Consider the following 13885-nt stretch of genomic DNA (forward strand, 5'->3'; position numbering starts at 1 on the left):
GAGCCCCCAACACTTGGCCACCTGAGGCTGCCATGCACCCTTAAAATCAGCCATTCAGTTTTCCAAGGTACCTGCACTCATTTATTGAATAATGCGTCTGCTCTTGGTTCTCTCAAGAGCCCACTTGCAGATGGAAATTATATTTTGAAACTAACACACGACTTAAAATGGCCAATAAAATAGTTTACAGCCAGTCAGACAGGGTCATGAATATGAATATATTATTTTTAAAGGATATATTGTTACAGTGTATTGTATCCCTCACTCAACTGGCTCTGCAGAAAGTTGACTGATGATGTGATGTCCATCTCCAAACAAGGCTTTATCTTTTAGATATTGTCGAGTCTGTATAACGTTTTCTCTGTGGGTTTTGGTTCAGACTGTATCTGTTGCAATACACACACCATGTCAACAGCCATTACGCTGGAAAAATTAAGAAGCTGTTTATGTACTTTGCTGTCATAGTTTGGGTTTTTAACTGCACAGCCTTCATCAGCATAAACAGCTTCTCCACTTCTTACTGTCTGGATGTCACTAACTGCTGAATAAATACAAACTGATAACTTATTCTCATGAAACTGACTTGCTTTAAGAAGACATGACTGATACAGGACTGCACTGTAATGTCAGACTTCTGGATTCATATGCCATCCTGTCTGAAATTTAAACCCATAAAATAAACTACTACTTGAGTGATTTAGTATGAGAGACAGATTAAAAGAAGGTGGTCCAAAACAAAGCAGCAGATATCCTGAATTTATGCTAGTATATGGGATCCTACATTTCCCTTAATGCAACTCATCAGCATCGCCCTGCCCACCTGCACCTCCAGTTTGTAATGCAAGGCTTCTGTAAAAAAATGTAAGATAACCCGCATGACATCATCAGGGTGAGGAGTACACCTTGTGACATGTAAACTGAATAGTGCCGTAAAATGAGTGGAGTGCCCCCTCAATTTTGGATATCCCTTTGTTTATCTGGATCGTCTTGCTAATCTTGGACACTGCTGCTGTAATGAAAGAACACCAGTCTTAAGTCTCTGAGGCAGGTATTAACATATTTATTACACCGTAAAGAGAACAACAATACCAGAATTATACTGCAAAGTTTCACAGACTGACAGACCATAGTTTACAGCCCAAAAAAGAATAAAAAAAGAAACTAAAAGAAATAAAATCAACAAGAAACCACAGTTCTGACATAGTAGACTGGAAAGCTCTCTAGAGGACACTGACCCTAAGCGATGGAGAGACCGCTCAGTGTCAGCCTACCACTAACCTGTGGTTTTCATGTCTCAATTAAGTATTGCACAACAACTTCAAATCATTTGAGCTCTTTTTTTTCCACAATAAATTTTCTCAAGAGAACGCAAAATAAACACCCTCCCACCCCTGAAGTTCAACTCACTCCCCCAGATTAATGCTACGGCCTTTGCTGTTCACTGTTGGCCCCACACATTTTCCCCATGTTTTTTGTTAAGTAAGAAATTTAAATATTTCCCCCTATTGTGAAAAACAGGCATGCCTAAATTCATAGCCTTAGTCTTTTTATTTATGTATTTATTTTTTTTACAAGCTTTTTCTTTTGTATATCCCCCCCTTTTGAATTTACCCCAGCTGAACAAGTCGACAAGCACTTTAGCATGTCTTCACAACGGAGAAGAGAAAAGGAGAAAAAGGTGGAGGGGAAACGGGGGAGAAAAAAGAGCAAGAGAGAAACAACATTTCTTATCTGTGACCTTCGCTTGTGCCATCGAAATAGGAATCGACAACACTTTTCTTTAAAATTAGCACAATTTTTTTAAAATCTGTTCAAACAATTCAAACTCTTGATGTACTCTAGAAACGCCACAGGCATAAAGAAACATAACAAAAGTTTTTTTTTCACTTTTTTTTTTCTCATTTCTATTCATTTATGTTTCATTTATTTATGAGGTCTGCATTGTTACCAAGTAGTGATATGGTTTTGCAGCTGTATGAGCTTCGACTTTGGGTTTTTTATTTTCCTGTTCTCTTGTGCCCATTTGGTTTCGACTAGACCAGTATCAGCGCCGCGACTGATGCTCTTATCGTGCTGTAAGAGGTAGAGTGAGACTCGTTTGCCACCGAGGAATTTGTAGCAAAACACACATAGAGGAGGGAAGAAAGAAAAAAATAGAGCTTCTTAAAGAATCATTGAGCGATAATGTTTTGTCTTCCTTTTTTTTTCTTTTTTTTTTTAAACCCAGGTTTTGCCCTGATAATGATGAACACACACATTGTTTGTTGTATACTTTCAAATACACTAGTGTTAAAACAGCTTGGCTGTTTCTTCACAGCTTCTGAGGAGTCGCGAGTAGGGTGTCAGACACCTTTTTGGATTGTTTAACCCTTTAGAGTCAAGAATGCAGGTGTGTATTTTATTTAGACAAGAAGGGAGAGATGAGGAAGTACAGAGGGAGAAAACTGCCCAGAACCTTTGAGGGCCTCCACTTGTTCCTTGAGGTCAGAATTTGTAACGCGCTTCTGTGTAGCACCAAGGTGTTTGGGGTGAGGAGCCTTTGTGTGCGTCAGGGTAAGTGCTCTCTTACTGCGAATGAGAGGTTTGTTTGATTTACATTGAAGGTTTACAACAAAGCTGTGACTGATTACTGTATCTATCCCCAAAATGGTATACTCTGTTATAAATAAATATAAAACCACTGTAAATGGCGTGGGTGTGAAAGCCCAGTCTCACATTCACCTCTTTAAGAATAAAGAACTTAACTGCTTAAAGCTGAAATGGGCACTTAATCTGACATTTGTGTAATGAGAAAATGCACAAACAAGATCAAAAAATATCCCAAGAATTTCTTCAAAAATGGTCACAGAAGTTATTAGTGTTCATGTCACATTAGTTATTATTGCTCCAGTTAAAATGTAACACTGCCGTGAAATGCTCATTATGTTTAATTCACACCTTCTCATTTCACAATGCAAGACGAGTGCTACCAGTTTCCAGAGGAGATTCAAATAAATGGTTTTATGACAGTGAAGTTGGTTTTGTTACGTGAGTATGTGAACAAAACCAGCAGAAATAAATAACCAAACGTTTGTATGAACAAACCTCTTTTGAAAAGTTGTTTAAATCAGGATTTTGGTCCTTGGTGTCAGTCTTTGGCTGCTTTTGGTGTTTTTTTTTTTTTTTTTGTTTATCTCTTGTGTTAATACTGTGTGTTACCTGGCGCTTTGCAGTGTTAAAGCTGTCAATCGGACTCTACACCTCTGCATTTGGAAAGTTAGTTTGTTAGAATATTTTTTGTATTTTTTTAAACTTTTTTTGGTTGTTTTTCAGTTTTTCTAAAAAATAACAAATATTTAACAAACGTTCAGTAATGTGCATGCACTGTCTGTAACTATTCAAAGAAAGAAAACATTATGGCTGCTTTTGATAGCATGTTAAGAAGAACGAAAAAGTGGGTTTGTTGATTTTACATTTTTCCACCCCCCCCCATCCCCCCCACACCCCCAAAAATGTAAAAACAGATTATGCTATCACTACATACAAAATGGTTGATGAATTATGGCTCTATACCGACAACACAAGTATGCTGAAAAGAAGCATGCCGAAATAACCTCTGTGACAGTGCAAATACATGTATGTATGTATGTCCCTTGTACAAAACATTTAGGTTAGCATTCCACGCAACATGCTAGTTCTCAGAAAAGATCTGGGTCGGACTCAAGTAGCAGCTCTGAGATATAGCTTGTGTCTTTTCTTGAGGACAAAGGGAAGTAAAACTTAGAGTAACTACAACGGATCTACCACTGACACAGAATAGAAAAGCAGCTCGGAAAAAAAAGATAACACTTCTTTTTTTTTTTTTATCTCTTTTTGCACCAGCTGGAGAGAGAGCGAGAGAGAGAGAGAGAGAGAGAGAGAGAGAGAGAGAGAGAGAGAGAGAGAAAGAGAGAGAGAGGGAGAGAGATATGAAGGACTTAGAGTTGTGACTGGTTAAAGTACTATGCATTGTCACAATTGTCCAACACATATACAATAAATAACCATTGATGACACCACAGGACAGAAGTCTTAAACACCATGACATCTATAGAAAAAGAACATGAAGAAAGATGAAAATGTTTTTTCAGAGTTGAGACAGGAGGGGAGCATCTGGGGTGAGTCTCCACACCGCAGGCTTTCAGCTCTGTGTGGCCCAGCGGCTGCTGTCCAGTTGAATTGACATTCTCACCAACGGGATGATGACTTCACTTCCTGTTTGAGAGCTTCTGTAACCCCCCCCCCCACCAAGTATGCACATGTGAATTGTAGTCAGTACATCCTCCACATGTGCACTGGGCAAAGTTTTGTATCTTGTCCAAGAATTCTTCCTTTTACATCCTTCAGGGAGACGGATTTGTATTTCCCAGCCCACTGACCTGGATATTATTACAAGTGAGAGGGAAATAACATTGGTTGAACAGCTGGCTCTGCTTGCAATCTGCTGCACATCTGCCCATTTCATGGCAGTCTGTGGACCAGAGATTCAGTCCATCCCTCTCCCCTCTCCAGGCAGCAAATTTGTTTATGTATCCATTCATGGGTGTGTCTTTCAGAGTATTTAAATCTAATTTCTTTCCTTACAAAGAATGCTTCTCACATTCTGCTAGATACTTATGTTCCCTTGGTATGCTGTTTGGTAAAATGTCTTCTTGAGGTTGACTAGTCTCGTGTCCCAGGTACAGGAAGGAAATAAGCGTTAATTCAAGGATGGAAAATAAAAACATAAAAGAAACGGGGAGGTCAGATATACTTGTTTTGAGTTCACGGCAATCTCTGCTCAGTCTCAGTCTCGTATTTACAGGAGAAAATAAGATAAGCTACAATGACAGCAACATTAACAACAACAGGCACAACGACAAACAGACAACAAGAATAGCAAGTGTAACGATAAAAGGATGTCAATATTTAAATTCATTCATTCAAAACAAAGAATATCTTTGTGTTTCTTTAAAGTCATGGCAAGTCAATATGACCTGATTATGGACCACCTCCTCCTTCTATGACTACGCTGCAAGATAGACAGAAGCATTGCCATCTCTTTCTGTTAGCCACGTTAGCTTAGCATCTTCGCAAGGCAATGTAGACAGTCATGCTGTTTGTGGGGTTGAGGGCTGGCTGTTAGGCCCTGGAGGCCTTTTGCCTCTATCCTCTGTGAGTCTCTTAGCGTGGTGTGCCATCTAGGGCAGAGGAGGATGGGGTGCTGGGGGTGGATGAGCGAGGGGTAGCAGCAGGCGGGGTAGCAGCCGGACTCCCAGTCCCGCTGCTCGGGGTACAGGCTGAAGAGCTGATGGGAGCAGGGGTCTCTGACCCGGGGACTCCTCCCTGCTGCTGGCTGGCCTGCTGCTGCTGGGCCTGGAGGGTCTGACCGCAGACGTGGTGGTGCTTCTCCCAGTCTTTATGCTGGCAGAAGGAGCCGCAGTAGCGTGCCGTGTTGCAGCCGCTGCATGTCTCACTGGCCTTGCGGCCACAGTTCCAGCAGCTCTGACAGACAGATAGAGACAAAGTTAACTAACACAAAAAATTATTCAGCAGCAGGATTCACAATCACACAGACAGTTGACCAGTTCAGCTGATGACCTTCTGATAACTGATAAAACTGTAATTAGGAACCCTTGTTTGTGTTATTTTGTGCCTCTATTCATGTTCGATGAATCACAGCAGACAGCCACATCAAAGTAGTGAACACGACACCGAGAGTAGCAACAGATATCAATGCAGCAGTCTGCACATTAACAGAACAAACCTCTGCTTTTACAACACTTCATCTTAAAACAAACCACAGACAGATCAAAAACCCATCTCTTATTGCACTTAGGGCCTCTTCTGTGTCTTAGAAGCCACAGAGAGAGCATGCTGGGGCGGATGCATATACACAGGAAACAGGAGAACAAGGTTACAAACAGCCTCTGAAAGTTCTCCTCTGGGGCACCTCTCTCATAAACATCACTCCTGCAATTAACGTCAGATGTGAGTCATATGTCCCTCTCACTTAACTGATTAAACGTCAAGGTCTCCAGTGGTGGTTAGAAAATGAAAGCTCCTTCCCCCCTTTCCTCTCAGATGAATTGGTAACACCTTTCTAAACATGCTAGCTACTCTTTAGAAAAAAAATAAAGAGGAAGCAGGAAAACGAGGGTAATAAATGCTTGATTAACCTTGTTTTGAATTATTTTGCTTTATCTCCTGAACCTTTTTTTTCAGGTACACTTTTAAAACTACCAATACTCAGAAGTGTCTTTAATATTTAAAAGATATCGTAGGATGATTTGGCAGGAGCTGGCATCAAAAGTGTCAAAGACAAAGTGACACCTTTTGAGCTTTAAAAGTGTGTGTGCATGTGTATGTTCCTACCTCGCTCGAGTCCTCCTGCTGGTTGATTATTGAGAGCGCGTCCTCGGCCGCCTGCCGCTTGGCCTCGGCTACCGTGCGCTCCATCTTGGCCCGCTCACTGCTGATCATCTCGTGAGCCTTGCGCTCAGCCTCTGACACGGCCTTCTGCAGCTCTGACATAGCCTGTCGCTTTACCTCATTCACCGCCTCTTCTGGAAAGAGTGTGGAGACAGAGGAAGTCAAGCCTCCCGTACCTGCAATGTAGTTCGCATTATATCACCCTGTCGTTGGGACAGACTACAAAATGTAAAAAGGACACCACAGTTACACTTTACATGGGAATAAGCATGCTAGAGAAAGTTGGATCTTTTCGAAAAGCATTCAAAACTAACGTGTCTCTTTAAAAATGTGTGTCCACCATTGTAACACTTTTCTGAAAGTTGAATTCGACAGCAGTGATATCTAAGATTGTGCATTCCCAAAGATTCATGGTAAAAGCTGTTTCATCTGCTAAAAGTGTAATACATCTGGATGGCAGAAACTGTCACCGTGAAACTGATAATTTCACTCATTTTTATGTGAGGACAAAATCTGCAAGAGGACATACTTTGTAGTACTGGAAATGATGAGAAAGAAAACTACTGCAGCTATTGTAGTTTGTAGCTGTCAGCTTTCTCCACAGACTGAACATCAAATTTGAATGATGTGCATGTAGAATACAGGGCACATTTACACAAGATTCATGAGTTGCTTTTATTACATTACTTCAGGAAATCATATTTGTCAACCACCATCTAATTAGTACATTCTTCTGACAGAGACTGTGGCATGTTTAATCAGTTACCTCCTCTAATGGGTCAATGTGTGATTTCATTGAAAATAAGCTGAAATGATCTAATTTGAAGAAAAGCAAACTAAATATATACATCTTTTCTTTTAATTAGAAAAATATCCTCGGGATAGCGCAAGCCAATTAATCCCAGGTAATCACTCAGAAAATGTGCGTATGAGCTGGAGCAATGTGTTATTTTATACTTGTTTTGTGGAATGAATAACCTTGCCGCACGGGTGTTAAGCGGTGGAATTCCAACCGAACGTCAAAGCAAAAGGAGGGGTTTTTTTGTTTGCTCCCATCAAGCCTGTAACTTGACTAATTGTGTATGCAAATCAGGCAATTTATATTTAAATTATGCATTTCCATTGTGATCCCAGAGGCCCATGCAGTGAGGGGAAGTGGGAAACCGGTAGGACACCGCGCAAGGTGCTTGAATATTTATCACCAACTGTAAACATTTTGCCCATTTCAAACAGATGTATTCACCGCCACACTCCATTGTGTTAAAAATCCTATTTTGCAATCCTCCCTGGGTCACATTTAAATCAGTCTCTCCTCAGCCAGAATATGTGTGACTGAAGTGGAAAAGATAGCAGAAATACTAAGAAGAATGAAAAATAGCAGTCACCATTTATGTTACAGACAAAAGATAAATACAGCTTTATGTCTGACAAATATGCTTCACTTTACTTCATTTCCTTTGTACAAATTACACGTGAATTACAAATGTAAAAGCTGTTTCAATACCAGACAGAATGTGTGCTTTTCTAAAGACAGAGACATTTTCTCTTCATCGTGACTGAGCTAAATTTTTAAACCAGTGTGGTTTTGTCTTTAACCTACTGTGCTGCCTGAAGTCATGGAAATTGCCCTGGTGCCGTGTGATATATGCCTTGTGCATGGAATTGTGATTACACACCAAATGCCTTAGATGGAAGATCGATCAAAGCTGGTGAGGGGAGGTGAGTGCTGGGGAGCAGGCAGAGTCCCGACGGTGATACTCAATTCAATTTAAATGCATATTACTTGTTCTGAGTATCTCACACATCATGCTTGGTCAAGCAAGGGGACAATTTCTTTTCTCCGAGGGGTTTAAAAAGCAGATATACTGTATCACTGATGGTGAAAACAAAGTGGATTCCTCAAGCATTGAACCCTCAGTGGAAAATTCTTTCAGTTTTTCAGGACAGCAATAATGGTGATTGCAGCTGCGCTCATGAGTTTAAAGAATGCTGTTTGTGTACACTACAAATTTAATAGCAGGTAATGAAAGCTGTTAAAGCGACAAATTAGTTTCGATACTTGATCTTAACTGGCTCAACAAATTTGCCTCCACAATTTTACATCACTTTCTTAAATAGAATAGCTGCAATGCCTATCGCTCAGGGGATTATAAAATGCTAAAAGCAAAAGGATACCTAATCTTGCTACTGTACTTTTAACAGCAGAACCACTGGACCAGCTGTAATAGCTACTTATGTCCCTGATTTGACTGGTGCAATAAAAACATTTTATGACCTGACATCATATTTGGAGTGTGCCGAGTGTGGTGGTGAAACTCTTATTTTTTTACTTCCTACTGTATCAAATATAAATGATTTTCTAAGAGCAGCCTGACACTTAAATTCAGCTCTACGAGGAGAGGAGGCTGCAGACAGCAGACTATACTGGGATGAGACGGGAGAGAGAGGTTTAAAGGAGCGGCTCTCAACCACTTCCAGCCCTCAGTCATCTGGGTGAAAAAGATGGTCTTGGTTTCAACAAAGCAAAATGTCTTAAAACTGCAGAGATGATGGGAAACAGACAGAAAAGTTTCTGTGTGTGTGTGTGTGTGTGTCTGTGTGTGTGTGTGATGACGGCTGGCATAAAAGTTCAGCTCACCAGCTTTCTTCCAGATCTCTTCAGGGACGTAACCAGACACAGGCCGATGCAGCAGCTCCCTGTGAATTTCTGGGAAGACACAAAAACATGCAAAGACTGTAAAACAAATCATTGTGTGTTATAGAACCTCTTGGTTACTCTGATATTTCCGCCAAAGGATTTAAGGAATAAAGCTAAACATCCAGTTTTTTGTGACTGGTGCAATAAACTAGTGAGCTGTAAAATGGCTCAGCACACGAACATGTAAAGCTATATGTAATATGTGAAACTGGCTGCCATTGGGATAATCAGACTGAACAGTAGAGGACCTAGAATTGAACCCTGGGGGACAGCATCAGCTTCTCTAGACGTAAAACTGCTGGAGAAAAATTTCATGTAAAATAAAAGCCAAGCTAAAGCTAAATGAGAATGGAAGATTTTAGATCAGCTTTTAATAAATAATTATGGGGCTGTCAAGTATGTGGTTTCGACAACTGCAAATTTAAGAAACTTGGAAAAATGACACATTTCGAGGAAGTGTTTCTCTCGTACATTCAAAAGTGTAGAGGGAAGTGGAGCAGGCAGAATGAATATTTCAAACAACTAAATGGCACTGATGGTTTATTTAAAATATAAATCCACAGAAAAAAAGTTAATGGAGATACCAGAGAAGAACATGAGTTGGCTTAAAATGAAAACAGTCCTTCAAATGGAAAAATTAAATAACTTTGGCAAATTAGTTGTTTGGCATTTGTTGGAATCACCATAAGTCTGCGAATGAAAATTAATGGATCAGTCTTGTAAACGCACAAATACTATTTTTTTTTTTTATCACCATGTTCTTAAACAACTAACACATGTATGTGTGATCCCCTACCTGATGTTGGATTCTCCTGTGCTGTGGGGCTCTGCTGCCTTGACTGCCCACTAGTGGTGCCCTTCTTCAGCTCTTCAGCATCGCTGTATCGTCGGATCCAGTAGTTGAGCTCCTCGCGGTCGGCCTCCTGGCACCGCCGCAGTACTGTTAGCGAGCGCCTTGTTTTCTCCACCATGTCCATGATACAGTTGAGCAGCTGGGGGGTGACAGGGAGCAGACGAGGCGCTGAGTTCACTCATGCACATGGATGGATTCATTGAAATTTGGTAAGGATGTGGTGGGTTCCTGAATCAGTCAGTGTCAGTGTATTTTAGTCGGCGTATCATTTATCTTTTCATCTGTATGGTGAAGAGCAGTTCTGTAATAATAAGTGTATGTTCTGAATACACTCGTTATTGAAATATTGATCAGGTTACTTCAACACGTCAGTCATTGATATATTTATGTTCGTATTATGTGATTGGTTGATTCATTTTTCACTGCAAACCAACCACAGTGAGGTGAAACAGCATCACAATCGTGACGCTAGATGTTCTGTTATGTTTCATGTAGTTTGCACACGCAGAAAGTTACAGGTCGCATCTTTAAAGGGACTAAAACGAAGATGATTTATCAGTATTTTCACTGCAGGCAAACATATTTACATACAGGCATGCACACACATTTTTACTCTATATAAAAATCTGTGACTATTCTTGAGATGCATATAATGTCAAACCTTTCTTTTGGCTGATTGAGTTGAACAGTTTTTTTAAAATAGTCCACGAAACATGTAAAGGTCTTTTTATTTTGTATATAGCAGTTAATGCACATCTTCACACCAAACAAACTTTCACAAAGTGTAACGGAGATTTATAGTAAACTGTCATACAGTGTGTTACAATTTTAATATTTTAAAATATTAATATTACAAATTATTAATTTTAAAATAACAGAAATGAGGGCTTAGATAATCTCTATTACTTACAGGGACAGAACTGTAGGGGATAGTAATAAAAAATGTTATTACTTTTCTTACATGGTCAAGGTGCTTCCACTCCTCAGCCCACTCTCTGTCTGTCAGCCTGTGGTCAATCACTTCCTCCTGCCTGGTCCCTGCATGCATTCCTGTAAGAAAGAAGATAGACAGACAGACAGACAGACAGACAAGGATAAACAAAGGGCAAGTCAGCATGACACAGAGGATCAATTCAACATTACTCTACCACTTGCTTGCACTCCCTTTCAGCCATCCTTCATTTGCTCCCTGGTTGGCACATTCTCTCCATCCATTTCTTTCTCTTCCTCCCTACCTCCCCCTTTTCTTTGCTGCCTCTCTATAGCTCTCGCCCACCCCGAGGGCAGGACTCAAATAACGGAGCTTCTAGTCCAATAAACATTCATCACAAGTCGAGACATGGTAAATGTCCCCTATTTTTGGAACAGAGCCAAAATCGTCATTATAGCTTCATTAAGGCTTGGTCTACTCTACACAGAAAAATGTCTCTGACACAACGACACTGTGCCTAAACGTGCCTCTGTTGGGCGATCTTACATGTTGCAGTGCATCACTTCAGTCTGCCATCTGGTTTCAGTGAACTAAGTTTGAGTGTGTTTTCATGGAGGCTTCAGAGGAGACTGTCTGTCCACACGCTACACCAACAAGCATCCACCAGGCTGAAGTGGACACTGACTGATTATCATTACTTTTTAAAATTACTGATCTTGGTATATAAAGAAGTGAGAAGCCTGAGAAATGATGTAAAAATGATGTAACTGTTGTAACTACTCACTTTTGTATATGAAATCCTCTTTATGTTTCTCTTTGACACTATTCCATGTAGTGGGATTAGTTTTTGTCCAACAATCCAAATGTACTTACACACAAACACACACACACACACACACACACACACACACACACACACACGCTCATATACCCTGCCACATGTTCTCACCAATGGACCTGGCTCTCTCCCGGATCTCCCGATGATTGGACGCAGGGTGTCTGTAGGTGTCTCTGTAGTGATGGGCGATGGCCATGTCGTCCAGCCTGTAGTGCTGTGGAGGGAGTGGGCCAGGGTGGGGCAGGCCATTTGGTTGGTAGGAGAGTCCATTGGATGGGCTGAAGCGCTGGGCGGGGCTTATGGTGCACGGCCGTTTGCTGGGGTGAACATCTGGGTGAAGGGCACCATCTCGCTCAAAGCCATTCTCTTTGGTTCTGGGTGGAGACAGAGAAAGATGAGTTTTGAGTTGCATCTAACACTGGATGTTGATAGACTTCTTCTCCCAGTGTGGTGCAATAATTTAATTTGTTTTTTAAGACAGAGGAATCCTGAAACCACTGACAATGTATTAAAAACATACAATTATTTTACCCTACTGGCAAAATGTTTCACTTGTTGCAAGTAAAATAAGATTAAGATAAGAGGACTATGAGACCAAATATGACTGGACTGTTTGCTGTTGTTACTAGATCTGAACACATAGTTGTTACAGTGACAACTGGCAAATAACAAAAGACCTCTTGTGGCGCAATGGATCAGGAGAAAAGAAGAAGGAAATAAAAGGAGGGGAGTGGAGAGGACACAGGCACAGTGTGATTTTTATATCACACCTATTTTGTAAAAATGACTGATTCAAAATTAGTTTGTTAGTTATTATATACAAGAACCCAACTTGAAACATATCATCACAACAACTCTTTCTGCTGCAGTAAGGCTTTGAATTCACCCTCTTACCAGACAAAGGGACTTCCATAAAAACAAACAAAAAAAAAACAAAAAACAGTTCTCCCTGGAATCATCCTGGAATTCTTTCATTGAAAACATGTCCATTCATACACACACACACACACACACACACACACACACACACAGACAACATGTGTGCTCACACAAATTACAGGCACACACACATACTCACACAAGTAGCTTCCAGGGGATCAGGTGGATTTTTGTCAGCCTGCTTCTGAAGATTAATGTGGCCAGGTGTGTTTGTGTGTGTGTGTATGTGTGTGTGTGTGTGTGCGCGTGTGCATGCTTGCACATGTGTGTCTAGATGTCTGTGTGTGTGTGTGTTCTTAGCTTTGTCAGTTCACAGTTAAATCTTGCCAACCTACCCCCAACTCTCTCCCTCTCTCTCTCTCCCCCTCTTCTCTCCCTTCCCATCTCTCTCTCTCTCCGATGAACAGATTGAACTTCTTAATGAGCTGTTTTTATGGGCTCCTAATGCTCATCCACAGCTCTCCATATGCTCTTTCCCTCCATCCGTCCGTCTCTCCCTGCCTCCCTTGACTCATCCATCCATTCTTCTACCCCCACCAACCGCACTCTTATCTCCCCAGCCTTCCTGCTGCAACAATGTTTATATCTACAGGCACTGGAGTACACACATGCACACACGTTCACAGTCACCTATACAGTGCAGTCATGTGTGCAAATATAATTCAGCTACTGTAGATAAATACATGCCCAATTTACATGCACATGCCAATGAACCTGATGTTTTAATACTGTTATTTATTTATGAAAGACACAAACTTCTGTTTAAATTCCCTTGTTTAATATGTAGATTTTTATCATATTTTAGTAAAATCTTTTTTGATCTGCTCCCCTTTTAGTCATTGTACAAATTACCATTTCCCCCATTTCACATTACAAACCTTTCAGTTTTTCAGGGGGCATGATTCCTTCGCTTGCCTGGAAGACTTTTATTGTGAAACATCTGCAATACATGTTGGCTTACATTAACGGAACCAAGTGAAACGGATCAGTTAGTGAGTGAGAAGAGTATTTCTGCTAAAAAGAGACACTTAGAGCAGTGGAGTGTTGAGTATTGGGTAATTTTATTGTATGCCATTGATGAAATTAATGCTGTGAAAATATGCTGAATTACACTGAATTTACCATGCGAGCCATTACAGTCCACGAACCAGTAATTTTGCACTCCCAGCTATTTAAATATCTGCTTCTGTTCAAGGA

At 40.6% G+C, this 13885-nt stretch overlaps 1 protein-coding gene across 5 annotated transcripts in view; it reads right to left on the minus strand.

Annotated features, from left to right (window-relative positions):
- Positions 1 to 4653: 4653 nt before the first annotated feature.
- The window catches only part of runx1t1 (RUNX1 partner transcriptional co-repressor 1), a 117285-nt gene continuing 108053 nt past the window's right edge, over positions 4654 to 13885 (minus strand). For 2 of the 5 annotated variants that reach the window (XM_071499984.1, XM_071499982.1), the window contains exons 6-11: positions 11861 to 12123; positions 10933 to 11030; positions 9924 to 10119; positions 9068 to 9136; positions 6373 to 6605; positions 4654 to 5502 (exon numbers count right to left, since the gene is read on the minus strand). In XM_071499984.1, the coding sequence (XP_071356085.1) occupies positions 5182 to 5502; positions 6373 to 6605; positions 9068 to 9136; positions 9924 to 10119; positions 10933 to 11030; positions 11861 to 12123 (1180 nt within the window). In that variant the 3' untranslated portion in view covers positions 4654 to 5181. The remainder of the gene's footprint in view (positions 5503 to 6372; positions 6606 to 9067; positions 9137 to 9923; positions 10120 to 10932; positions 11031 to 11860; positions 12124 to 13885) is intronic. The other 3 variants (XM_071499986.1, XM_071499983.1, XM_071499985.1) reach the window with 3 other exon arrangements.

The sequence above is a fragment of the Trachinotus anak genome, unplaced genomic scaffold (genome assembly GCF_046630095.1).
Source record: "Trachinotus anak isolate AG129_WGS33_773 ecotype Australia unplaced genomic scaffold, CSIRO_AGI_Tana_v1 ptg000016l, whole genome shotgun sequence".
In the NCBI taxonomy this organism is placed as follows: Eukaryota; Metazoa; Chordata; class Actinopteri; order Carangiformes; family Carangidae; genus Trachinotus; species Trachinotus anak.